This window comes from Microcaecilia unicolor, chromosome 13, assembly GCF_901765095.1.
Source record: "Microcaecilia unicolor chromosome 13, aMicUni1.1, whole genome shotgun sequence".
Classification (NCBI taxonomy): Eukaryota; Metazoa; Chordata; class Amphibia; order Gymnophiona; family Siphonopidae; genus Microcaecilia; species Microcaecilia unicolor.
The window spans coordinates 62,291,029-62,318,312 of NC_044043.1; the positions used below are offsets into that span (position 1 = coordinate 62,291,029).

Sequence of the window (27,284 nt, forward strand, 5' to 3'; positions counted from 1 at the left end):
GGGAAAGGTTAGGACAGCTGTTGTACTTGGTGATTCGATCATTAGGCATATAGATAGCTGGGTGGCTGGTGGACGTGAGGATCGCCTGGTGACTTGCCTGCCTGGTGCGAAGGTGGCGGACCTCACGCATCACCTAGATAGGATTTTATATAGTGCTGGGGAGGAGACGGCTGTCTTGGTACATGTGGGTACTAATGACATAGGAAAATGTGGGAGAGAGGTTCTGGAAGCAAAATTTAGGCTCTTAGGTAGAAAGCTAAAATCCAGATCCTCCAGGGTAGCATTTTCTGAAATGCTACCTGTGCCACGCGCAGGGCCCAAGAGACAGGCAGAGCTCCAGAGTCTCAATGCGTGGATGAGACGATGGTGCAGGGAGGAGGGCTTTAGATTTGTTAGGAACTGGGCAACATTCTGGGGAAGGGGGAGCCTATTCCGAAAGGATGGGCTCCATCTTAACCAGAGTGGGACCAGGCTGCTGGCATCGGCGTTTAAGAAGGAGATAGAGCAGCTTTTAAACTAGAAATGGGGGGAAGGCCGACAGTCACTCAAAAGAGCATGGTTCGGGATAAGGTATCTTTCAAAGATATCACCATAACAGGGAAGATAGAGTATCCTGATAGTGAGGTTGCAAAAGAGATTGTAGTAGATCGGGTATCTTTAAATAACAATAAAAATCAGACAAAAGATTGCCAATTAATACTGTCAAGTACTAAGCATGATGTACTTAGGAACAACAAACATAGTTTGAAATGTCTATATGCGAATGCCAGGAGCCTAAGAAATAAGATGGGGGAGTTGGAATATATTGCACTAAATGAAAAATTAGATATAATAGGCATCTCTGAGACCTGGTGGAAGGAGGATAACCAGTGGGACACTGTCATACCGGGGTACAAATTATATCGTAGTGATAGGGTGAATCGGATTGGTGGAGGGGTAGCATTGTATATTAACGAGAGCCTTGAATCAAATAGATTGAAAATTCTGCAGGAAACAAAACACTCCTTGGAATCACTGTGGATTGAAATTCCATGTGCAAAGGGGAAAAGGATAGTGATAGGAGTGTACTACCGTCCGCCTGGCCAGGACGAACAGACGGATGCGGAAATGTTAAAGGAAATCAGGGACGCAAACAAACTGGGCAACACAATATTAATGGGGGATTTCAATTACCCGCATATAGACTGGGTTAATGTAACATCTGTACACGCAAGGGACATAGGATTTCTTGATGAAATCAAGGACAGCTTCATGGAACAGCTAGTTCAGGAGCCGACAAGAGAAGGAAAAATACTAGACTTAGTCCTTAGTGGTGCTCATGATCTAGTGCAGGGGGGTAACGATACGAGGGCCGCTTGATAACAGTGATCATAATATGATCGGTTTTGATATTGGCATTGAAGGAAGTGAAACTAGGAAATCAAGTACGCTAGCGTTTAACTATAGAAAAGGTGATTACGACAAAATGAGAAAAATGGTGAAAAAAAGACTGAAAGGAGCAGCTCGCAGAGTAAAAAACTTGCATCAGGCGTGGATGCTGTTTAAAAACACCATCCTGGAGGTTCAGGACAAATATATTCCACGTATTAGAAAAAGGGAAAAAAGACTAAACGTCAGCCGGCGTGGCTAAACAGTAAGATAAAGGAAATCATTAGAGCCAAAAAACAATCCTTCAGAAAGTGGAGAAGAGAACCAACTGAAAGTAACAGGATAGATCATAAGGAATGCCAAGCCAAATGCAAAGCGGAGATAAGGAGGGCAAAAAAGGACTTTGAGAAGAAATTAGCGTTGGAAGCAAAAATACATAGTAAAAATTTTTTTAGATACATTAAAAGCAGGAAACCGGCCAAAGAGTCGGTTGGGCCGCTGGACGAAAATGGTGTTAAAGGGGCGATCAAGGAGGACAAAGCCGTAGCGGAGAAATTAAATGAATTCTTTGCTTCGGTCTTCACCGAGGAGGATTTGGGGGGGACACCGGTGCCGGAAAGAATATTTGAAGCGGGGGAGTCGGAGAAACTAAACAAATTCTCTGTAACCTTGGAGGATGTAATGGGTCAGTTCAGCAAGCTGAAGAGTAGTAAATCACCGGGACCTGATGGTATTCATCCCAGAGTATTAATAGAACTAAAAAATGAACTTGCGGAGCTACTGTTAGAAATATGCAATCTGTCCCTAAAATCGAGTGTAGTACCGGAAGACTGGAGGGTAGCCAATGTTACTCCGATTTTTAAGAAGGGTTCCAGAGGAGATCCGGGAAATTATAGACCGGTGAGTCTGACGTCGGTGCCGGGCAAGATGGTGGAGGCTATTATTAAGAATAAAATTGCAGAGCATATACAAAAACATGGACTGATGAGACAAAGTCAGCACGGATTTAGTGAAGGGAAGTCTTGCCTCACCAATCTAATGCATTTTTTTGAGGGGGTAAGCAAACATGTGGACAATGGGGAGCCGGTTGATATTGTATATCTGGATTTTCAGAAGGCGTTTGACAAAGTGCCGCACGAAAGACTCCTGAAGAAATTGCAGAGTCATGGAATCGGAGGTAGGGTATTATTATGGATTAAGAACTGGTTGAAAGATAGGAAGCAGAGAGTAGGATTGCGTGGCCAGTATTCTCAGTGGAGGAGGGTAGTTAGTGGGGTCCCGCAGGGGTCTGTGCTGGGTCCGTTGCTTTTTAATGTATTTATAAATGACCTAGAGATGGGAATAACTAGTGAGGTAATTAAATTCGCCGATGACACAAAATTATTCAGGGTCGTCAAGTCGCAGGAGGAATGTGAAACAATTACAGGAGGACCTTGCGAGACTGGGAGAATGGGCGTGCAAGTGGCAGATGAAGTTCAATGTTGACAAGTGCAAAGTGATGCATGTGGGTAAGAGGAACCCGAATTATAGCTACATCTTGCAAGGTTCCGCGTTAGGAGTTACGGATCAAGAAAGGGATCTGGGTGTCGTCGTCGATGATACGCTGAAACCTTCTGCTCAGTGTGCTGCTGCGGCTAGGAAAGCGAATAGAATGTTGGGTGTTATTAGGAAGGGTATGGAGTCCAGGTGTGCGGATGTTATAATGCCGTTGTATCGCTCCATGGTGCGACCGCACCTGGAGTATTGTGTTCAGTACTGGTCTCCGTATCTCAAAAAAGATATAGTAGAATTGGAAAAGGTACAGCGAAGGGCGACGAAAATGATAGTGGGGATGGAACGACTTTCCTATGAAGAGAGGCTGAGAAGGCTAGGGCTTTTCAGCTTGGAGAAGAGACGGCTGAGGGGAGATATGATAGAAGTGTATAAAATAATGAGTGGAATGGATCGGGTGGATGTGAAGCGACTGTTCACGCTATCCAAAAATACTAGGACTAGAGGGCATGAGTTGAAGCTACAGTGTGGTAAATTTAAAACGAATCGGAGAAAATTTTTCTTCACCCAACGTGTAATTAGACTCTGGAATTCGTTGCCGGAGAACGTGGTACGGGCGGTTAGCTTGACGGAGTTTAAAAAGGGGTTAGATAGATTCCTAAAGGACAAGTCCATAGACCGCTATTAAATGGACTTGGAAAAATTCCGCATTTTTAGGTATAACTTGTCTGGAATGTTTTTACGTTTGGGGAGCGTGCCAGGTGCCCTTGACCTGGATGGCCACTGTCGGTGACAGGATGCTGGGCTAGATGGACCTTTGGTCTTTCCCAGTATGGCACTACTTATGTACTAATATGTGGTCAACTGCATTGAATTCTGCCGATATATCAAATTGGAGAAGAATTACTTGGCCATCTTTGCATAGATGTTGTTTGACATATTTAGTTAGAACTAGCAATAATGTTTCCGTACTATGTGACAATCTGAAGCCAAATTGTGACTGGTGTAAAATAGAACATTTTTCCAGATGAAAAGAGAGTTGTTTAATAATGTAGGTTTCGTAAAAAGGGGTATGCTTGCCACTGGACGATAGTTTGAGGGCAATGTTACGTCTAGCCCAGATCCCTTTAGTAGTGGAGTGAGAACAATTTTGCCCATATCAGGAGGAAGAGACCCAGTTTTTAACAGCTAATTGAGATCATTGAGTAACCAGTTTACTGCTTCCATAGGGATGGATTTGAGTAGGTATTTTGGGCATTGATCCAGGAAGTAGCTGGCTCGGGAGCATTTCAACAGTATTGATCTTACATCCTCAGCTGCTAGTAGTTGAAAAGATTCCCAGTTTTGGGTCCTTGGGTTGTAGGATGTCCAGCAATTAAGGCTGAACTATGGGTTGGGCTATTTTCCTCTGTTGGAGTAGCCTTAGATAGTTCGGACCTAATTTTGAGGATCTTATTGGCGAAATTATCTTTTTTGAAAGGGTAATCATTTAATAAACCACTTCTCTTTGTCTTTTTTTATCTGTTTTGTTGTTTTATTTATATTATTGAGGCAGATCTGAGCCTCTTTTATTTTGTATTTAGAAAAGATTTTGTTGACCTATTAGGCTGCTACAGTATTGGCGTTTTGAGTCAGCTACCTTCTTTTTGTAGCGTCAGACGGCTGACTTCAATCTGGATTTATCAGTAGTATCTTTGTTCTTTCGCATTGCTTTTAAAGGCTTCGACATTCCTTATTTAGGATGGATAGTTCCTCTGTAAACCATGGCGAATTTCATGTTGTCTTGACCTTTTTAGTGGTAAATGGAGCAATTTTGTCTAGTATGGCTTTCACCTTGGTATCCCAGCAGGATTTGATCAAACTATGTGTAGGAGATGTAGTAGTCAAAAGTAGAGACTAATAGACGATTCACCACTGGAGACGTGAGTCCAACAGTCTTTATTATATCAAAGATAACGACCCGACACAGGCCGTGTTTCAAATATGCTTAATAACCATTAAAACAGCATACATGGTTATTAAGCATATTTGAGCATATTGACTTCTGATCAGAAAATTAGTGTCTATTGTATTTGTATTTTTATATCTCTATATGGATGTGCATATATGTTTTTATTGGCATTATTTATATGTTATATGTTTTGATTTGTAGTGTATTTATTGACCCCTGATGCAGACGCTTTTTAGCGTCGAAACACGGCCTGTGTCGGGTCGTTATCTTTGATATAATAAAGACTGTTGGACTCACGTCTCCAGTGGTGAATCGTCTATTAGTCTCTACTTTTGCCTTCTGTGATTCGTCATCGTAGAGAACTTTTCCTGTTCTATACTTTGGAGATGTAGTAGTGAAGGAATCTGTTAGCTCTGACCAGAAAGTGACCTTGTTGATTTTACCTCTGGTGGAGATGAGTTTGGATGACTTGTGTCTGGTTAAGCTTGACATGTAGATATCAATGGTTAAATCCAATTGGAAATGGTCAGATCATGGTACTGGCTTCCATTTCAATGAACTAATGAAGCTGTTAGGATAGGACATCATGAAGTCTAACATACGTCCTTTTTCATGATTTTCACCCTCGGAGAATGTAGTCAGTTCGCAGTTCTTCAGGAATGATTTGAAGTTGTGAACATTGATGTCTGCATCATTTTCCAAGTATAGGTTTAAGTCTTCCAGGAAGATAATCCTTGAGAACTGTGACATGGCAGAGGAAGTAATCTCTACAAGTAGTGGTTCTACCTTGGATATGCAAATTAACCATTCTAAATGCAAATCCACTCCAATTAGCTTCTGCTAACCACTCTGTAAGGGTTACTCTTCTTTCAACAAATAATTCATTATACTTTCTTCCACTGAGACCTCCACTGGCAGATGAGGGTCTCAGATAAAAACAGCCACCACCTCTTGGACAGGACTTTACTTCTTCTCAACTTTACAATCCTGTCTTCCACCCCTGGCTGTTGATATTAGAGTCTTATTTCAAGGCTCACAGTGTTCCCTCCACACTGTGGTCAAATCAAAGTTCCTTATCCTTCCCATTATTCTGGACGTAGATAAGTACCTTGTCTTTCTTTAGAGATCCTTTCCTTTCCTTTTATCACTTACTTGGCATTCTTCTTGGAGGGCTCCTTCTCCTTCTGCTCTCTTCTTGGGAAAAGTTTTTTTTTTAAGGGCTGCTTCCTACCAACCCACCCTTCCTGGGCTCCTCTTATATTCTAGAAAAGGTACAGAACTTTATCCAATGGGCTTGCCTTCTGACGGGAACTATTCCTACCTTCTGCCATTGCCCTCCCCTTTCAACTTAGCACAAGGATAACTTCCCCCTCCCCCTCCCCAGCTATCTGTGTCAGAGCTATCATTGAGGCAGGGTTCCTCTTAGTGGCCTCTACCAAATAACTCAAGGGCCTCCACCTTTAGAATGCCCCCTAGTGGTCGCTACCCATCTACACAGGCTTCTGCTACTCCTTAGCGCCCTCTAGTGGCTCCCTTCATTTCATTACAGCAGTCTTCCATCATAACAGCTCCCTCTGGTGGTTAGGTTCTGTTGAAGCATGCCCTATATTTATTACAGCAGCTATGAGACAAGTCTGTATGTGATCTTGTGCAACCTTTCAGGACACTGGCTCCTCTGAGATATGTGGCTCACAGTGTTTAATCTTCAGCCCTGTTTGCCGAAGCAGAGTGTGGATTAAAATCTGCTGGTCTGACTTATTTATTGTTTTACCACAAAATGTTATCTGATACACTGCTTCCTATGCCCACAGCTTCCTAAAGCTATGCTAAGATATTTTTAGATAAGTGGAAAACATCCTGTGAATGTTTTACTGGTACCTGCTATACACCACCTTAGGTGAATCTCTTCATTAATGTGGTTAGTAAAACCCAATCAATAAATAAAATATTATTATTACACATAGCACAAGCAGATTTCTTTAGTATCATTATAGAATTTGAGTTTCACCCAGAAGCTTAGGAATTATCCAGATATCACCGGCGTCACAAAATGTAACTTGAACTGAGCAAAATTGTTTTTGTAAGTCCACTGTTGTCAAATCTGAAATTTCAGAGTTTTGTTGAAATTTATCCAGCCTTGGCTTAAATATCACCTAAGACTACTACAACAATAGGGATTGTTCGAGTCTTGACATTTCTATTGTCAGGTCTCGATACCTTGTTAATTTTTCCATTTCTTTGTCTTTAATTCTTGTATCTCCTTCTGTTACTATTTTCTCCTGATACTTTTCCCTTTGTCCACATCTCTAGCAATCTGTGATGGCTTGGATGCCTGCAAAGAAGATGAGGTGTGTGTCAGGCCTGCAATATGCCGATGTAAACCGGGGTTTTATGGAGCTAACTGCAAATCACGTAAGTATAGTCAACAAATCCAGTCATTATACAGAAAATGAAACTGTAAGATTAATGTATCCCTCTTCTCCTAATGCTAGTTTCACATTTTCTGACAAAGTTTTACATATACATGTTGGTGCAATGAGATATAAGAATTCACATATTATTTTTTTCCACTTATTAGATACCTCCATTCCTCAAAGTGTTAAAAATCGTTCATTATAAATATAAAATATAAATTCATAAAACCATTAAAAATACAAACTAAAAACCCACTACATAAGCAACATCTCCAGCATGCTACAAGAGTAACAAGCATAAAGTATCACATTTTTAAAAATTTGTAGCATAAATCCAAAGATAAAGCTCAGAAACTATCCTACACTCCTCCTTTATCAGGCACTGACTTCTTGCTCTTTCAGAATTGGTCAAATAAGCAAACCTCTAAGTTTTCTAAAACTATAATAGCTCTCTGTAAATTCTGATATATGGGGCAGCAATTCCACAAAGCAGGACTTTTGGGCACTACCGTTTTAGTGCTACCATTTGGGAACCACTGTTAGGATGCTGGACTTTTGGCTACCAAAATGTCTGTCTAATAGTCCACTCTTTAGTTCCCCTTCCCTGGCCCCCGCCCCCTGCCCCTCAGCCCCCAGCCCCACATTGACCTCCAGTACTTATCTTCAGAGGCTGCTTGTTATTGTGGCCGGGGGTCCTTGAAGCAGAAGGGAGATTTGGGCTGCCCCAGATGGTCCCTGTGAAGGAGTTGATTCTTCAGGATGCCTGTTCCATCCTCCCTCACAGGCACCACCTGGGGCAGCCCACATCTCCTTTCTGTTCCAAGGACCCCCAGTTGAAGCAGCGAGCAGTCACAGAAGTTCTGACTGAACCTGCTCTCTGCCAACCAGTACCAGAGATCTGTGCAGGGGAGAAGTAGAGAGAGAGGAATTTTAGATGCCACCATTTGGGCACCCAAAAGTCACAGGTGTTCAAATGGTTGTACCAAAACGACAGCATCCAAAGCTCATCTACCCAGTATAACTGTGCACTACTATCATTTTAGTGACCTATTAGCAGTTAGCACTGTTAGCAGCTAACTGCAACATACATGGCTGTTAGTAGTCACTAGTGGACACGTGGTTTTGGGAGGGTATGTGAGAGTTTCATTGATCAGTTAAAGGGGTGTGGGAATCAAAAAAGGTTAAGAACCCTTAGACTAGAATGAGACTAGAATGTGGGACTAGGCTAGAACATAGGACTGGAATGTATGAATGTATCTCTCCTGTCTTGTTATCGTTCCACTGGTTCCCTATTGAATAGTGTATAAAATTCAAAACTATGGCCTAGTGGTTAGGGTGGTGGACTTTGGTCCTGGGGAACTGAGGAACTGAGTTCGATTCCCACTTCAGGCACAGGCAGCTCCTTGTGACTCTGGGCAAGTCACTTAACCCTCCATTGCTCCATGTAAGTCGCATTGAGCCTGCCATGAGTGGGAAAGCGCGGGGTACAAATGTAACAGGAAAAAAAAACTCAGTGCTCCCCTTCAGCCAGTCCAAGCATTGTCATGATATCAGCCCTGTAAACACTTATTTTCACAGACTCAAAGTGTGTTGGGCTAAAAGTAGAAAAACACAAAAACCAGTATGTTTCTGTGGCACTTATTGCCTCTGTCACTTTGATTAATGTCTGATGTTTGAGAGTTGAAGAATAAAGTAAAGGCATTCTTTTTGCAGCAAGCCTTTTAGTGCTTGTATTTTATTATGGCTCTCTAGATAACACATACTCACTTTATTTGGATTTTATTTATTAGCTGTTTGACCTAATAATACTGCACTTTGACCTTCTAGCTGCTACTGACCAATAGTGCACTGTTGTGACCTGAGTGAACTTTTTTTTTGTTTTGAAGGTTGTCCTGACAAGTACTGGGGTCCAGACTGCAAGGAGAACTGCCTGTGTCATCCAAATGGCAGATGTGACCCTTTAACTGGAGAATGCCAGTGCCATAGCAAGCACTGGGGACCTCTCTGCAAGTTTCAGTGCTCATGTGGGTCACATGGGCACTGCGACCCCCTGACAGGATCCTGTCAGTGTGAGTCCGGCTGGTGGTCAGCCAACTGTAAGAAGCAGTGTCAGTGCAACCTGTCCAGCTCTCGCTGTGACCCTGCCACAGGGCTGTGTGTCTGTAAGCAGGGCTGGTGGGGTCACAGATGTAGTGTCAAATGCAACTGTAATAGTTCATCCTGTGGCCAGTATTCAGGGCGATGTGAGTGCCAAGATGGCTGGTGGGGGCCAAAATGTGAGCACTCATGTGACTGCCTGCATGGGAAGTGCAACCCTGTGAGTGGACACTGCGACTGTGACTCAGGATATGAGGGGCAGAACTGCCAAGAGCTGTGTGCTGCTGGTTTCTACGGACCAAAGTGCAAATTCAAGTAAGTTGAAGATATTACTATATTATGCTAAAAGGGGAAATTCTAAATGTTAATGACTACTTGCCACAGAAGGACTTTTCCTCTGAGGGAAATTCTGTGAAGGGCACTAAAAGTAAGGTGCCAAAAACCCGTGCGTTAAAATAGTGCTCTATAATGACATTTGGGCACCCAGATTCCATAATGGAATAGATCCTAAGTTGAAATATAGGTGCGAACCACTGTTCCCTCCAGTGGCGTAGGAAGGGGGGGCGGTGTGGCGAACCGAACCGCCCCGGGTGTCAGCCGCCCTCGCTACGGCACTGGTTCCCTCTAAGCTGAGTGAGAGTCCTCCACCTACAGTCCTGCCAGTGGGTGGTGCTGTTTCACTATCACATTTTCAATAGTGAGGGACAGGCAAGCTCTGCAGGACTCCAGGGAACCCACCTGTCCCTAGAGATTGTAAACACAGTATTGAAGCACCACCCCCCCACTGGCAGCAATTCAGTTGGAGGCAGATGCCAATGTTGGCGCTTAGATGCAAACACAGTATTTTCTTTTTTCTTTCTTTTTTTTTTTTATTCTGTAAGTATGGCACCTGTGTGTGACCTGCCCATGGCCTACTCACATGCATGGGCAACAAAACAGCAGATCAACGATATAAAAAAAAGGCTCCAGCGATGTAAGTGGGTACAATTTTATTCACCACAAGTAAAAGTATAAATACATAGATAATTAAAAGCTCCACATGGCCATGTTTTGCCCTTTCCAAGGGCTGAGTCAGGCGACAAATTGTGACAATTTTGGAGCACACCTTCTGGGTATATAAAAGACACATTTTTATTTCACCTCTTTTTGTCTACATACATGTTTTATTTCTTGTTCATTATGTCTCATTATTTATTGATTATTGCATGTATTGTATAGTGCCTTTTACATATGTGAGTTATAGCTTTAGTCTGTGGTTTATGTTTTGATCATTTTGGGGTCCTTTTACTAAGCCGCACTAAAATAGCAGAATTTTTTTTTCTCTGCCATTAATGGCCACATGCTAATTTCTAAATTACTGCACTGCCATTACCTCCTGAGCCCTTACCGCTTTCTATTTAGTAGATGGTAAAGGCTCACATGCTACTCGTGCGGTAATCAGGCAGCACGCACTGTGCCTGATTACTGCCGGGAATGCCTACATGTATTTTCTAGCACAGGAAATGGTATGCGGCAAACTCAGAACTACCGCAGGGCATTTGGGCGCACTCAGTAGTAGTGCTGTTTTGCTGCGGTACCCACGTGGTAGCCCTACTGCAGCTTTGTAAAATGGGCTCTTTACTTGTTATATAAGTTTTTATGATAGTAGATGATGACGGCAGAGAAAGACCTGTACGGTCCATCCAGTCTGCCCAACAAGATAAACTCATGTGTGCTGCTTTATGTGTATACCTGACTTTGATTTGTATCTGACATTCTCAGGGCACAGACCATAGAAGTCTGCCCAGTACTAGCCCCGCCTCCCAACCATCAGCCCGGCCTCCCACCACTGGCTCTGCCACCCAATCTCCGCTAAGCTTCTGAGGATCCATTGCTTCCGAACAGGATTCCTTTATGTTTATCCCACGCATGTTTGAATTCCATTACCGTTTTCATCTCCACCACCTCCCGCGGGAGGGCATTCCAAGCAGTGGCGTACCAAGGGGGGGGGCGGTGGGGGCGGTCCGCCCTGGGTGCACACCGCTGGGGGGGTGCCGCGGCGCGCGCCTGCTCTGAGTTCGCTGACCGCGCGTTCGCTGCAGCTCCCCCTGCCCTGGAACAGGTTACTTCCTGTTTCGGGTCAGAGGGAGCTCCCGCGAAGTCAGGGAACTCTGAGCAGGCGCGAGCTGCGGCACCCCCCCCCAGCGGCGTGCATCCGGGGGGGGTTCCGCGCTGCATCGGGGGGGGTGCTGCAACCGGAGGGGGGGTCCACGCTGCATCGGGGGGGGGTGCTGCACCCGGGGGGGCGGGGCGCCGCCCCGGGTGTCCGCCCCCCTAGGAACGCCACTGATTCCAAGTATTCACCACTCTCTCCGTGAAAAAGTACTTCGTGACATTTTTCTTGAGTCTGCTCCCCTTCAACCTCATTTCATATGATTTATACTGATATGCTTTTTTATGTATCTATTAACAGTTTTTATAGCCCCTGATGCAGCCCCTGGAAAGGGTGAAACATGGCCACGTTGGGCTTTTAATTATTTATGCATTTATACTTTTATGTGTGATGAATAAAACTGGACTCATTTATATCGCTGGAGACTTTTTATGTCATCGATCTCCTGTTTTGATGCCTCTCTTGGATCTTGCAGATCGTCTGCCCATTTGTTTTCTAGGCCACCCACATGTGTGACCTCTCTGCAGTTGCACGCTAAAGCTTTTAGGGGGAAATTCTATATGTGGCGCCTTAAATATTGACACCGAAAAACCACATGGTTAGCGTGATAGAATATGTTCCTATGTCATTCCTGTGACTAAAATTTAGGTGCACCCATTTAGGCCACTTAAAACCAGGCCTAAATACCTGCACCTAAGTTAGGCGCAGCAGATTGGGTGTATTCTATAATAGTGCGCATAGTTTTTTGAAACACCCACAACCCACCCATTCCACACTCATGGTCACGCCCCCTTTTCAACTGTATGCATTAGAATTGATACACACTGTATTATAGAATATGCCTAGGAAGTTGTGCGCATAAATGCTAATTAAAGCCAATTAGTGCTGATCATTGGTTGTTAAGTACCAATTATCGGCGTTGATTGGCTTGTTAATCAATTAAGTTGTATGTGCAATTTGGCCGTGCGGCCAAATACCACACGCAACTTAAGGCACCACATATAGAATTTGGGGGGTTAGGCACTAACTTTTAGAACAGCCTAACTGCTGTTTACCCCAGTTTGAGCAAAATTAGGTCCCTAACTGGCACCTAAGTTGTGGTGCACTATATAGAATCAGGGTTATATACCTTCTGTATTAGGTCACGTTCAGAACCAGATCTTGTGTCATTACCTCTTTTGGTCTGATCTTAGTTACGTTCTTATTTATTTATTTATTACATTTGTACCCTGCACTTTCCCACACAATGCAGGCTCAATGCGGCTTACATAGTAATTTGAAATACAAAGTTTTATATAATAGAAATTTCAAAATCAATAGTGAAACATTGTAAAGTTGGGCTTGGTAGTGTATGATAAGTTGAGCTTGATAATGTATGATTAGGATAAGAGAGGGTAAACAGGATAGGATAGTATGAATTGGGAGAAAAGGGGTAAGGAGGGATAAAATTAAGGAGAGATGGAGAAGAGAAGGATGGGAGGTCGGTATCTAAGTCAGAGCAGAATTGTTTGTGTCTGTGTTTTGTTTTGTTTTAATGATAACTTTATACTTTTTTTTTGAAATATATTAAAAGGTTTGTCATGGCCACATCTCCTTCTCAGTCTATTTTCAGCTGATTAGATTTTATGAGTAGGGGAGGGACTCTAGTTGTTTTATAAAATACTCATGTACAAGCAGAAAGTACAGGCACCTGTTTACATCTTCTTCAAAGTAGCAAAAATTGGTCTGTGAGAATTTCTGTGATCTGGTTCTGGGGGGCCTATTGTTATTTTGGTCTTTTTACCACCATCCCAATGTTCATGCATATCTCATCAAAAGTTGGAATAATAAAAGCCAAGGCCGCACACTTATGAGAAAAGCAATTTATTTATTGATTTACGAATAGAGTATACAGAATTTATATAATTTTTCTCATAGGAGTAGTTTGCTTATACAAAAGTATTGGCTGAAAACTGTCTCAAACATTTACTAATCATGCAGCTACTTATATACTGTTTCTCTTTTACCTAGTATATGCAAAGCCCTTTCATGAGAGATTAATTCGTTCTTTTCACTCATCATCTATTTCTCTTGTGTTGTACAGCCAGAAACTCCCTGCTATTCTGTCTATTACCTCATGTTCTGTTTCCTAAACTCCTGAGCACATACCATTCTAACTACAGTCTTGTCTGTCAGTTTGGTCAGCCTTCACCTTTACCAACATCCCTTGACCCATAACCGTGTTATTTCTTCACTATTTTATAAAGGTACATAGGCATTGATGCTGACTTTGTAAACTGAGCTTCAGATAGGCAAGAGCTTTGACATAGGCGCTGTGTTCAAAATTACCTCCAAAGAATATTTTTTCACTATTCTTTTGGGACTTTGGTTATATTTGCATTTATCATGAGCATAGTTTAGCCACCCATCTATTTATCCCAATTGACCCATCTTGTCCCCAACCTATATATCTGCACTTGGCCCCTCAGCTACAAAGAAAAGCATTAGCATCATATCTATGTTATTTGAATGTTCTAATGTGCTGCTTATTAGGTGTTTCACTGGTATTATATTGACATTGTACTGTTATTTGAATGTTCTTCCATGCTGTCTATTATGGTATTGTTTGCATTGTACTGACATTTATCCTATTTCTCTTATGATTGCAGAGCTGTTGAATGTGTATATCTTTGATACTGTTTCCCGTTAGTCCTATTCTTAGGTTTAAATTTGCCATTTCCAAGTTTATCTCATTGATTGCATTTATGCTTATGTTTGGGCATTTTATTTTTGCTATGCTGTTAACAACACTGTAAGTTTTATGTTAAACTAACTAACTAAATAAATGAATAATCATGTTAGGTGAAAACTGATGCCACACAATCTAATCTTATTGCTGCTCTTTGCTTCTGACTATACAGCTGTGGACACTGCCAGGGAGGGCAGCCTTGTTCACCAGTGGATGGTTCCTGTATGAGATGTGCCCTGGGCTGGAATGGCACACGCTGTGATCAGAAATGCTCATCTGGGTACTATGGGAAAGATTGTCAAGAGCCCTGCCCACGCTGCCGCCATGGGGAGGCATGCCTTCCAGAGAGCGGGCACTGCTTATCCTGTGATCCTGGAAGGCTGGGACCCAGGTCAGACATTTTTCTTCTAGGGCGATAAGAGAATATGGCTTGGATACTTGTCAAAGATTTATCTCTACACATTGAAATTTAAAATCAGGTTATTTCTACCTTTAAATCCTAATCAGGCCTCCTAGGTGTACAGTATAAGCTGCCCCCTTCTATTAGCCATAGATTTTTATGCCAAATTTACGCCTTTAGATCGGCAGTTCTCAACCCAATCTTTTGGTTGTCAAGATATCCATATTATGATTAAATTCATGCTTACTGAACTTTCTTTATTCACATATCAAAATTACACTAATTATAAAATAATCTCTTATGTTGAGATAATTGCTGTGACTGCCCCAATTATCTATACATCCAAAACTTGCATGTTGATACAAATTACACCAGTCTACTTATCTTGACTGTTCCTTTATAATGTTAGCTTTGTTTTAAACCAACGATCATTATTAGTCATCAGCTCTCGACAATAGAAGCAATGAAGGTTTGTTTGAATTAGCCTTTATCAGGATGAAGATTCCATCCTTTGTTTCAAGTATGCGAGTGCGAATTGCGGAATGCATTGTTCCTTCCATCAGTCACCACCACTTTTGTAAAAGTAACTCTGTTTGCATATACAACTCAGCTCCCACGGCTGCTTGTTAGTTTGTATTAACTCTCAGTCACAAAGACTAATCAAAACCCCCTTCTCTCGAAGCCACTGATGATTTTCAACAATATTTGATTTGCACAGAATTAACCCTCCTGGGTTTTCTCAGACCGAGAAAAGAGACAGAAGGTAGAAGATCAAAGCAGGAGAAAATTGCTAGACCAGCCCCTTCACATGTCAAAATAACAGTAATGATAATAAGGGCCGTCAGACTGAAGCTCCTGTGCCTTCTCACACTGCTCAGCTGCCCCTTTTCCTCCTCTGCAGATGTGACACTCCCTGCCCCCCCGGAAAGTTTGGAGATCAGTGTCTGTCCACTTGCCTGGACTGTGTGCACGGCAGCTGTGATCACGTGACCGGAGCATGTGTGTGTGCGCCAGGCTACTGGAGAACCAGGTAAGATTTCTGATAGCTGCAAATATGAAACCTTCTTCCTTAAAACAAACAAAAAAAATACTCCTACCATTTCTGTGCTGTGTGTGGAGACTATTACATTTCCATGTTATATTAACTTCTAAAGTCAGAAAAATATTTATTGGATGCAGGGCGTAGCTATGGGGGGCCTTGGGGCTTCAGGCCCCCCATTCCAAGCTCAGGCCCCCCCAAGCCTGATGGCCAATCAAGTCCCTGTGTTTTTAGGCACTACTGGCTGCCCTCCTGCTCCCTGCAATGCTGTCCTTCCATTTTCTGGGCTGGCAGTATCAGTCAAGTAAACACTGGAAGCTTTCCCTCTGCTACAATTTCTTGTCCCGCCTAGGCAGAACACTGCAACAGAGGGAGAGCTTCCAGGACTGCCAAAGACAGTGTGTTTAGCTTACTGAAGCTATCAGCAGTCAGAAAATTGAAGAAGGATAGGGAGCCCAAACAGGAGACGTCAAAAAGCTTAAGCCAATTAAGTTGGTCTCCCTTTCCCTCTGCTCTGCGCAGCTGTTAGTCATCCCCGTTCACCCAAAACAAAGCAAGCAAACCTATGAGCTGCTCTATCCATGTTGTCGTCTATTGGTAACATTTTTATTTGATCTTGTTTATATTTTCAAACCATGCAGATGTACACAGGAAGTATTGAGTAATTAGTTCTAAATTGTAAATCATTGTATCATTTGGAGGGTTAGCTGCTTAACGATCTGATTTACAATTTATAAGTACAATTAAAAGAAATAATTAATTAGGTTGAGACCTAGGAGCATTTAACATCTTTATTCCCTGTGCCTACATAAAAAAATGACATGTGGGAATTTGCTCCTTTTGTTTTGTGGATTGCAGTGGCATATTATAAAAGTGCACTTTCCTTTTTATTGCTACTGTTTCACAGAGAGGTATTGAATAGTGAGGGAAGGGCTTCCTTCATACAGAACTTCTGTCCAGAGTCAGTCTGAATGTGGCAACATTGTCTAGTTCAGCACACTGTTAGCCACCAAGTTCATACAAAGTTAATTATGTTCAGTGGAAAATAAATCTATTGGCTCAGGCTGTTTGCTATGTGCATATTCCATCACTGTTTCATTATTGCTACCAAGTATTACATATTAAGGGCATTTGCTTTAAACTTTGTTTTAATTTGTTTATCCAGTACTTACATGCATCTCCTGGTTTTGCTTTTTAAGCCCAAGGTGAATCCTAAGGGTGGTTGAACAGTTAGTTATAAACTGTGTTGTTTCTGACTACTTGTTTTGGACTGCTTTGGGTCCTGCTGATATGTACATCTGCTGTCTAGAATTTTGGAAGATGAAAATGAGAAAATAAAAATTAAGCTTTGAATGTACTCTGTAGAAGTTGTTATTTACTTTTGCAATGTGTAAATAGATTTCTGTTCTGGTGTGTGTATGTTTATACATATGGCTATGATTCCTGAACATTTGGCATTATTAAAGGACAAACTTTTAAATGCCCAGTTGGGTATGTATACTAATCTCAACTTTGCTAAATGTTTCAGACATATCCATCTATTTGCTCCCATGATATAACTGAATTCTATTATTCTGACTCAATGTATTTTCAAATGTACGCCACTTTGAACATGAGTTTATTTGGGATAATATGCAATATAAATGTTAAAAAAAAACAACCTTTATCCTCCACCTTTTAAGACACTGGTGATGGCACAAGGAAAGTAAGTTTGGTCCAGTGAAGACTAACAAAATATCCTGTTCCTTAGTTGGGCCCTAGTATTACTATATTGAAAATGTGACCATACCATTCCTATAAGTACATAAGTACATAAGTAGTGCCATACTGGGAAAGACCAAAGGTCCATCTAGCCCAGCATCCTGTCACCGACAGTGGCCAATCCAGGTCAAGGGCACCTGGCACGCTCCACAAACGTAAAAACATTCCAGACAAGGTATACCTAAAAATGCGGAATTTTTCCAAGTCCATTTAATAGCGGTCTATGGACTTGTCCTTTAGGAATCTATCTAACCCGTTTTTAAACTCCGTCAAGCTAACCGCCCGTACCACGTTCTCCGGCAACGAATTCCAGAGTCTAATTACACGTTGGGTGGTTATGTTCCACTAATAAGTTGGCTGGAGTCACTGGGACTCATTTGCAAAGCACTTAAAGCACTAAGAGGTCCTTTTACCAAGCTGTGGAAAAAGGCCTCTGTGCTAGTTGTGGGGACCAAATTTCCTGGGTGCCATGGCCCTTTTTACCGCAGTGGGTAAAAAGCCCTCAGACACGTATGGTCATGCAGTAACAGAACTCTTACCGCATGGCCATGCAGCAGGGAGCCCTTATCGCCATCCATTGAGGTGGCAATAAGGGCTCCCATGCTATCCTGGCGGTAAGCAGGCAGCGCGCGGTGATGCCCGATTACCACTGGGTTACCACCGCTCAAGCCATTTCCGGGGTTTTCTAATTTTGGCCCTTTATTCTGTAATTGGTGGGGATTAGTCTATGTTCTGTGAGCAACCAAGGTGATAGATTTTGCTGGCATGTAATTTGTGCATGGATCCATAGGAGTCTGATTTTTCTGGCTTTTCCAATCAGAAGCATATTGCAGATCTGTGTATTCACTGCTGCCTTTTTAAAGGTACAGTTACTGATATTTGTGTGTTCAGAATTGGAGCTGTTAAGCTTGCTACATACGCTCTGAGAAGCCTCTTTGCAGGATTTAGTGTTACTTCACAAAGTAATTTGGCAGACAATCCTTTATTTGTCTGCTCCTTCATAAGGAGAAGGGGGTGGAAGGAACGCTGTCAGGAACTCCAGGGACTTGAACTGGTTCATGTCAGCTTCAGAAAGGAGAGAAAGCAGTGGAGCCAGAAAGGGACAAGAAGATTTATTTTATTAATACTGCTTAATAAGGTATTTTATATTTCTTATAAAGTAAAGTTGAAGGATATGTGCCACTGCAGTAATTATTTTCCAGGATACTGTGATGTGCGTTGAAAGGTTGACCAGACTCAAGTCTACTATAATGGTAAAGTTTAAGCTACGAGATAATGCAACTTCATTTACAGATGACATTGCTTCCAAGGTTTCCATAAGTGGGCATGTTTATGTTGAGGCAGGGCAGACGTTTTACTTAGAAATCCGTTATCAAGTGCACTCTAAGGCATTATTTAGGAGTATGCCAAGCACTACTCACGCCAATATGCCTAGTGCCCCCATGTTGTGAGCCCCCCCCCCCCAAAAAAAAAAAATGTCAGCTATGGCTACACCCCTGATTGGATGAGCAACCTGCTTGAAAATGTATTACTGTGTCTACTACTTGTGGGGTCCTTTTACCAAGCTGTGGTACAAGGTGGCCTGCGCTGGCGTCAGCACGTGGTTTTGACGTGTGCTGAGGCCCAGTTTTACTGCAATGGGTAAAAGGCTGTCTTGTTTTTTTTTTTTTAAAGAAATGGCCATGTGACAAGTGAGCCACTTGCCGCTTGGCCGTTTCAGGGGGGAGCACTTACAGGTAAGAGCTCCTGCGCTAACCTAGTGCTAACCGGGCAGCGCGCAGCACTGCCTGATTACCGCTGGGTAAACACCGGCATTACAAAAATAAAAATTTCTTGTAGCGCTGGAAGTGGTGGGAACTACCAGCTGGCTACTGTGGTAACCAGGCTGTAGTTCCAGATTTGCGAGCAGTAAGCCCCTGTATGAATAACCAGTTTAAAAACAAGTCAGTAACTCTGAGGAGAGCCTGATGAGTTTGGGTGGATTTAAATGCCAGGATCTCTTTTGTTATCCCCTCAGCTGTAATGACACCTGCCCGGAAGGAGTCTTTGGGCTGAACTGCACTTCTCCCTGTTCTTGTCCAGAAAGCTGGTGCCACCCTGTCTCTGGAGCCTGTAAAGGGGGTAAGGAATGAAATATAATGAAATAATCCTTTCCTAGGGGGCTGCTTTCTTTGCTTAGTATGTTTTTTTTTCTAAACTGCGATTAGTGGGGCTGTATAAGCAGAAATTGTAGAAACATTTGAACAGTTGACAGCATTTTTCTTAAAGAGTACAACACCCTGACATGCGTGGCTCAAAATGTGATCGTGCTGGTTTTGATTAATAATGATGATTTACAAGCTAAGTATTGTACTCTTTTGAATTTTGATTGGAGAAAGATTATAGGATTTTCATAATTTGCTATTCATTTGCACATAAAGTTGCGCATTATGGAACTGGCTCTGTGATTATACTGTGGGAAAAGGTATGAGGAACAAACATGGTTGGACTCCTCTTATTCCTTATATGACAGTCGTATCACATTTATTTAACAAAATATGTAAGTGATCCTCTGAATAACGGGTAGGGAATCAAGATGGCGTCGTGAACGGATGTCGGGTTAGCCCGCTCCTGAGGTTTTCCACAGACGCGCTGCTGTAGTGGAATTTTCTCTAACCTATCGATGGGGAAGAGAAAAGGAAAGGTGGCGGTTCCTACCTCCGTGGTCCCGCAGACTATTTCCACCACTCGCCAGATGACTCTGGACACTTTTGGGGTTGGCGTCCCTGGAACTCGGACACCCACTTTGATGAACTCGGCCCGGTTGAGAGCCGAGTGCAGCATTGAGGGAGTAACGCTCAGCCCTCCCTCCCACACTGCACCTCCGCGACCTGGAAGCGATTTGTTGCTCCTGGGGTCACAACGACTGGAACCATTGGAGAATTCTGGTTCTACAGAGGTTGTTGAGGGAGGACCCACGAGCACATCTACCCCGGACAGAGGAACAGCAATGCAGGACTCTCTTCGAGGATCTGCTACAACTGACCAGGAGATCGAGGCCGTGAGTACTGGAGTTTTGAAAAGACCTGCAGTGGTTACAATGAATATATTGTGGGATGCTATCCAGGGAGTAAATAACAATCTACTTCTGCTGAATTCTTCTTTAAAAAATGAAATCATCGATATAAAGAAATCTAATCAATTAATGGCTGAACAAGTTCAAGAGCAGAAAGTTAAGACTCAAAAAATTGAAGGACAGATTGAGAAATTACAAAATTTAACAGAGGCTTTAATTAAGGAACGAGAAATCCAGGATCGAAAATTGGAATACCTTGAGAATAATGGACGGAGGAGTAACTTGAGATTTTTGAATTTCCCCAAATCTCCTTTAATTAATGCACTGGATATGTTGTAAAAATATTTCAAAGATATACTGGGACTCTCAGAAGAGGGTTATCCCCCTATAACGAGAACCCAGTATATTACTGGGACATTTTCATTACCTAAAGACAAACCTCAGACGTCTCCTACCATGGAATTGAATCTCACAGAATTCCTGGAGTCTTCTCTTGATTTAATTACCGAACGCACTACATTGCTGGTGACATTCGCACTTGAACTTGACCGCAATAACATCTTGCGGTTATATTTCAGGCATATGAAGGATTTATTCATGGGTCAAAGAATACAAATTTTCCCTGATTTGGCGCGAGTCACTCAGAAGAAAAGAAAGGAATTTTTGATGTATAAATCACGGGTTTTAAAATTAGGTGGAACTTTTATTTTGAAATTTCCATGTAAATGTTGTATTACCTTGAATTTGGTGAGCTACCTTTTTTTTAACCCTAAGAAATTACTAGATTTCATTGAAGCAAAGGAAAAGAATGTTATACCCCAGGAATAGTACCCGTAATTAAGGTAATGCTGTTAGAATCGGCTGTGGCTGTTTGTAATTCCCGTCTGCTCAGTTAAAATAGGAAGGGGAAAGAGGGGGAAGAAGGGGAGAAGAAGGGGGAAAGAGAGATTTATTATTTTTCCTTTTCTCTCTTTTTTTTTTTTTTCTTTCTGTTTCCCCTTATTTAAATACTTTAATGTTAGAATTTCCTAGCTCTTGATTCATTATGTTGTGGACAAAGTAAAAATTAGATATATTTTTGACTCAAACTTGCAGGTAATTCTCTTGCTTTGTAATAAGTTTTTCTGTATTTCCTACATTTATGTTATATTGATATAAATGTAAAATTTAATAAATAAAGATTATAAAAAAAAAAAAAATATGTAAGTGATGTTTAGCTGCACTGTTTTTACCCATATAAAGTTTTTTTTGCCGAATTTATAACTTAATTTGAAGATGCCTTTATAAAACAGGTAGATTATATGTGGGTTCAGAGCCTAGGCCAGTGCTTCCCAATCTTTTTTGGCTGTAATCTAGGCACACTTTATAAAATTATACTCCGCAATCACTTTTGAAAAGCTGTTTTCCTGGGTAAATAGCTATTTATAAGGGTAAATGGCCTGCAGCCAGAACACCATTTTTTGGAGGGGGGAGGAGGCTGCAGTAACTATGGACAGGCACTAGGAGCTCTATTCCTCTCCACCCCTCCCCCTCCAGAATTACCTTAGCTGATGGGGAACCCTAAGCTCCACCAGAGCCAGCCCCAGTCCCCTAAAGCAACCATGGCTGGCACCACATGCATGCTGTGTTCTGCACTGAGCAATCATGGAACAGAGCATGGGAGCAGTGCCGGCATCAGCGGCAGCCCTTTGGGCCACTGACAGTCGCAGTATAGGGGATCAGGGCCGGCTTCAGATTTCTACAGCTAGCGGAGCTTAGAGATCCCCACCAGCTACAAAAAGGTATGTCCAGTTGCTGGCTGGCCAGAGGCAAGTGGATGGGCCCAGGACTCCTACCCTCCCCCTCGGAAAAAGTATGGGCTGATGATTGTCTTGTTTGTCTTGCTGGTTCCCCCTACAATCTCACCAAGAATCTTCTGCCCTATGTGACTGCCTAGTGGTTAAGCCAGCCTTGTTTGCTGCACATTTAACTAATGTTAACCACTGGATTTTATATATCTTTCTTTATGAACAAAAGGAAAATGTCTGGGAAACATGGTCAAGTTTCCTGTGTTCTCAGCAGGTGGCAATAGGCAATCAGGGTTAGCGCCAGAATTTCTGGTGCCCTCCTGCAAACTAAAAGTTGGCACCTGCACCCCTACCACTCCTCCCCTAGGTTTGCCTCTGCTGCCTCATTGGGCAGAAAGCAATTCTGCTGCAAGTTTCATGGTCTCCAGTTTTGCCAGACTTACACCGGGGTTCCTTCCTGCCTTAAAGCTAAAGAGCCAAGCAGGCAGGGACAGTACAAAAGGAAGCAGAGACATGCTTACAGCAGGTTTTGGAACCCTCAAATGTTGGCAGTCCCCTACCATGCTTACTGTGCTTACCATGTTGTACCAGCACTGTAGGCAATAAGGTTGGGGGGGGGGGGGGGGCAAAGATTTTGACTGTACCTGGCTAGGAGAAAAACCCAAATTACTATCTGCTTTAAGTTTTAAAATCTGTGCAAGATTTTAAAGTGTACAATATGTTACAGGACCTTTAATACATGTCTAAGACTCTGCAAGATGTTCTGCAGTTGAATTCTGAGCATTTCTTATCTGGGGTTATTAATCATAAAACTCTGGAATACTTAAATTTAAAAGAAACAGTCCTTGATGACAATTGGCTGCTGAGGAATCATTCCAATACTTGAGGCACTGTTTATAAGGAAATGTAAAACTGCAGGAAAGATGAATTACCCAAGATTCTTCCTGGTATTGTTATCCCAACATTATAGAAAGAGTTGATCCATGGAAAATGCTCTTTTGGCATTTTAAAATAAGATGTTTATAAACACAATAAGGCAGTAATAGGTATTATTGGAGCTGGATATTGATACATCTCAGAGATACAAAGGTCTCATTCCTATCCCTGCTCACAAAAACATGTGGTCTTCTCTTCAATAAAATGTAAACATTGCATAGTTTTAACAATGATTTGCAAGATATACCACTCAATTTCACTTTGAAAATGTTACTATTGTTGTTTGTAAATTTCTTTAACCTGCTTCTCTGGAATTCTCTGGTTACCTAAGGGGAGCTTCTGGGGGTTTGTATAGAAGTATGTTTGATGGTTGTTGAATGGTTATGTTATGTTAATCTGGTTTTGTTTATTTCTGTAAAAATTGTACATTGCCCAGAGCTGACTTGTTTGTAAGGGTGAAATAAACAAACTGAAATAAATACATGTTTAGAAAAGTTTACCTGATGGTACTGTCCATACCCATACCAGCACATGGCAAGTGGTTCATGGTGTCTGGGATATCATGATAGAGACTGGAGCACATTTTTGTTAGATCTAGAACAGTGGTGGTTTTCTGCCTGGTTACTAGGTTGCTTACTTGGAACAACCTCCTTTTTCCCATTGCAACTGGAATAGAAGTAGAGGCTGGCCTAGTACTTTTTTCCCCCAAGAAAACTACCACTGATCTAAACGCCCAACCACATAGGGGCGGTGATTCAGATTAGTAAGTGCTTTAAATTACCATCCAGAAGATCCCAGGTTCCCACTTCAGGACCTCCACTCCACAGGTTGGTTGGGGCAGGGCCATACCAAGTTCTGTGCAAGCAGTTCAGCCATACAGGAGGCAAAAGTGTCTCCTCTGCTTGGCCATAGTGCAGTGGGTGGAGTAGGGGCACCAGGGGGCATGTCATACAAAGCATAATTCCAGCTCAGTATAGTCCTGGGCTGGGTACTAGATGGGAGTCTCGCATTTGCTTTTGGTGACTAAGGAAGAAGAGAACTCCTTAGCCTTAACCCTTGTCCCTGAAGAAAGCAATTGAAACCTGCGGAGTCGGGCGGTTCCAGGGGAAGGCGTGTGATGAACATTGAAAATTAGTATTTTCCAGTGAGGCGAGATAAGTGCACAGCTTTTCACCAAGTATATATATATATTTTTTAAAGTTAATGTGATTATTATAGCACTGTGGTGTTGGGAAGCAAATGAAAATAAAGAGTCTCCCAAAAAAATTCTTAAGAGTAACCCGATGAAAGAAGTGCTATACCACTTTATAGCAGCATTATTGTCTGCATGAATAGTGGAAGATATCTGAGGGTTCTCTATACAAAAAAAATAGATGTATGAGTTTATACTGGTGTGAGCTGTGACATTAAGTATTTCATATAATTTTGGTGGTTTTAGTCCTGGTTTGTGTGCAACTCATCGGATGTTACCAGAGACATTGATATTGTTAATTCGTCTTCTGTTGGTGGGCTTTACATATCATTATGGCAACCTAGATGGGAGTGACATTCAGATGGTCAGAGCCAGGGCCCATGATAGAAATTTCCCAAAGGACCACACTGAGCATGCTTCGCCTGGCTTCAACTGAGCAGGACAGAAAAGAAGCAAGGTCAAAATTAATGTTAAAAATACCATCTAATTGCATGATACAGTAGTGCAAATGAATAGCCAGATTGGGAAATCATCCCCAGGATCTGCTAACACAGTTTAGTAAACTATCTTAAAAAAAAAGAGTCATGTTGTGCATCTTAGTATCAACTAAAGTTTCTCATCTTGGTTCTTTCTGATGTTTCCTCTTTAGGATGGGAGCAGCAGGGAGCTCTGATCGCAGGTATCCTCATTCCTGCCCTTGGACTGCTGCTTTGTATTACATGCTGCTGCTGTTGCGGAACCCATCCAGTAGATACAAAAGACAGGTAACCTCTACACAGGCACAGAAAGCATGAACTGATGGAAGCACTCCTGCCGGGAAAGAACAGTGCAGATGTTCCAGGAAAAATGCATGTGCAGAAATACAAATCCTTATTGGATTTCACAGCACTGCAAAAGGCTTGTTTTATTTAGCACATTAATAACTGTCTTTCCAAAAGCTCAAAGACAAAGCACAACAAAACACACACAAAAAAATATCTAGATACTATTCAGAAAGATAACAAATAAGATTTAGCAGTGCCAGAGAGAAATCTCACATGCTCCAAGAAGTCTAATGATCAGGGTTGGAAAAATATTTAGAAAACTTAGAATCAGCCAACAGTTTTTAGGAGCCAGGGAAAATTATTATTTTGTCACTTTTTTTGCTCTTTTTGTTGGATCTGTTTTACTTTGGGGTCCTTTAACTAAGCTGTGCTGAAAAGTAGCCTATGATAGCCCCAGGGCAGGGTTTTCCCACATGATAAGGCCACTTTTAGTGCAGCTATAAAATGGCTGCATTTTCCATTTCCTCTAGTTTCCCCATCAGCGTGTGGCCATTACCACGGGAGCACTTACCGATACCTATTTTCTAGGCGATAAGGGCTCTTGCTCTAATCACTAGCCAATCGTCACGCAGCAATGTAGCTGCACCAACCGAATAGTGCAGAACACACCTACTCTCTGCCCCTAAATATGCCCCCGGCACTAAAAATTAAAAAGTATTCTTCAGCATACGGGACGCACACGCTGATCCAAAAACTACTGCAGGATGCCTGAGCGCACTCTGCGGTAGTGGTTTTTAAACCTTCGGTAAGCACTCATTAGTAAATCAATTAGTAGCTTAGTAAAAGGGTCCCTTGTCCAGGAATTTAGAAAACCTTATCCCTTCGCTCATTGCTTTCAGGCATCTTCTTCCAATTCCAGGCTCCCTCCTGGGCATTTCCCTGAATCCTCCCCCCTCTCTTCTCCATAGTACCTGCTAGTGCTGCTACTGGTAAACATTTATAAGGGATATGCAATTCTTTATGAATCGACTGAGATAGAAGACACCTCACCTTTGCCTGTTGATTCTGGAGAAAGATAAATTGCAGCTTCCCAGAGTGTGCTCCCTGGTTACGGCGATGACTAAGATGACCACCATTCTGCTAGAAAGGGGCATTGCTCTAAAAGACCTATAGGATAGGAAGCTAGAACTCTAGCTGAAACAAACCATTGAAGTGACTTCTGTGGGCCTTCAAGTGACAACTGTGCAGCTCAGTCATGGCAAGAGCAAGCCTGAAGTAACAACAGCAGTCTGCAACACAAGACGGGTGCCATAACGCCCAGCTGGAAGTGGGGTTCGCTTACTTGATGAAAGATAATTTGACATGTTATGGGTTAGTGCCTGTAGTATCTCTGACTGTGACAGCACATCGGAAAAACTGGTTGAGGCAGTGAGCAGCAGATATCGCATCAAAGTTGCATCTAGTTAAACTACCATTTTGGGGCAAGTGGCTATTCGGAGACGATCTCAGTAACTTGGTGAAAGTACTGAGGGAACTAAGCCATAGTGGTTGCCGGAGGATAAGCCAAAACCCTTTGGTCATCTGTGTGTATGAACAGCTTGAAAAGCTAAAGGTGGACAAAGCCATGGGACCGGATGGGATCCACCCCAGGATATTGAGGGAGCTCAGAGAGGTTCTGGCGGGTCCTCTTAAAGATTTGTTTAATATATCCTTGCAGACGGGAGAGGTTCCAAGGGATTGGAGAACGGCGGAGGTGGTCTCTCTTCACAAGAGTAGTGATAGGGAAGAAGCTGGAAACTACAGGCCGGTAAGTCTCACTTCAGTTATTGGAAAAGTAATGGAAACGATGCTAAAGGAAAGGATAGTGAATTTCCTGGAAGCCAATAAGTTGCAAGATCCGAGACAACATGGTTTTACCAAAGGGAAATTGTGCCAAACGAATCTCATTGAATTCTTTGATTGGGTGACAGGAGAATTGAATCAGGGACGAGCTATAGACGTAATTTACTTAGATTTTAGCAAAGCTTTTGACACGGATCCCCACAGGAGGCTCTTAAATAACCTGGATGGGCTGAAGATAGGACCCGAAGTGGTGAACTGGATTAGGAACTGGTTGACGGACAGAAGCCAGAGGGTGGTGGTGAATGGA

At 42.4% G+C, this 27,284-nt stretch overlaps 1 protein-coding gene across 2 annotated transcripts in view; it reads left to right on the top strand.

Annotated features, from left to right (window-relative positions):
* Positions 1 to 27,284, top strand: part of SCARF1 (scavenger receptor class F member 1) — a 64,984-nt gene that overhangs the window by 13,706 nt on the left and 23,994 nt on the right. For both annotated transcript variants that reach the window (XM_030222600.1, XM_030222601.1), the window contains 6 exons: positions 7,121 to 7,222; positions 9,111 to 9,636; positions 14,374 to 14,592; positions 15,503 to 15,631; positions 19,419 to 19,522; positions 25,021 to 25,135. In XM_030222600.1, coding sequence (XP_030078460.1) covers positions 7,121 to 7,222; positions 9,111 to 9,636; positions 14,374 to 14,592; positions 15,503 to 15,631; positions 19,419 to 19,522; positions 25,021 to 25,135 — 1,195 coding nt within the window. The remainder of the gene's footprint in view (positions 1 to 7,120; positions 7,223 to 9,110; positions 9,637 to 14,373; positions 14,593 to 15,502; positions 15,632 to 19,418; positions 19,523 to 25,020; positions 25,136 to 27,284) is intronic.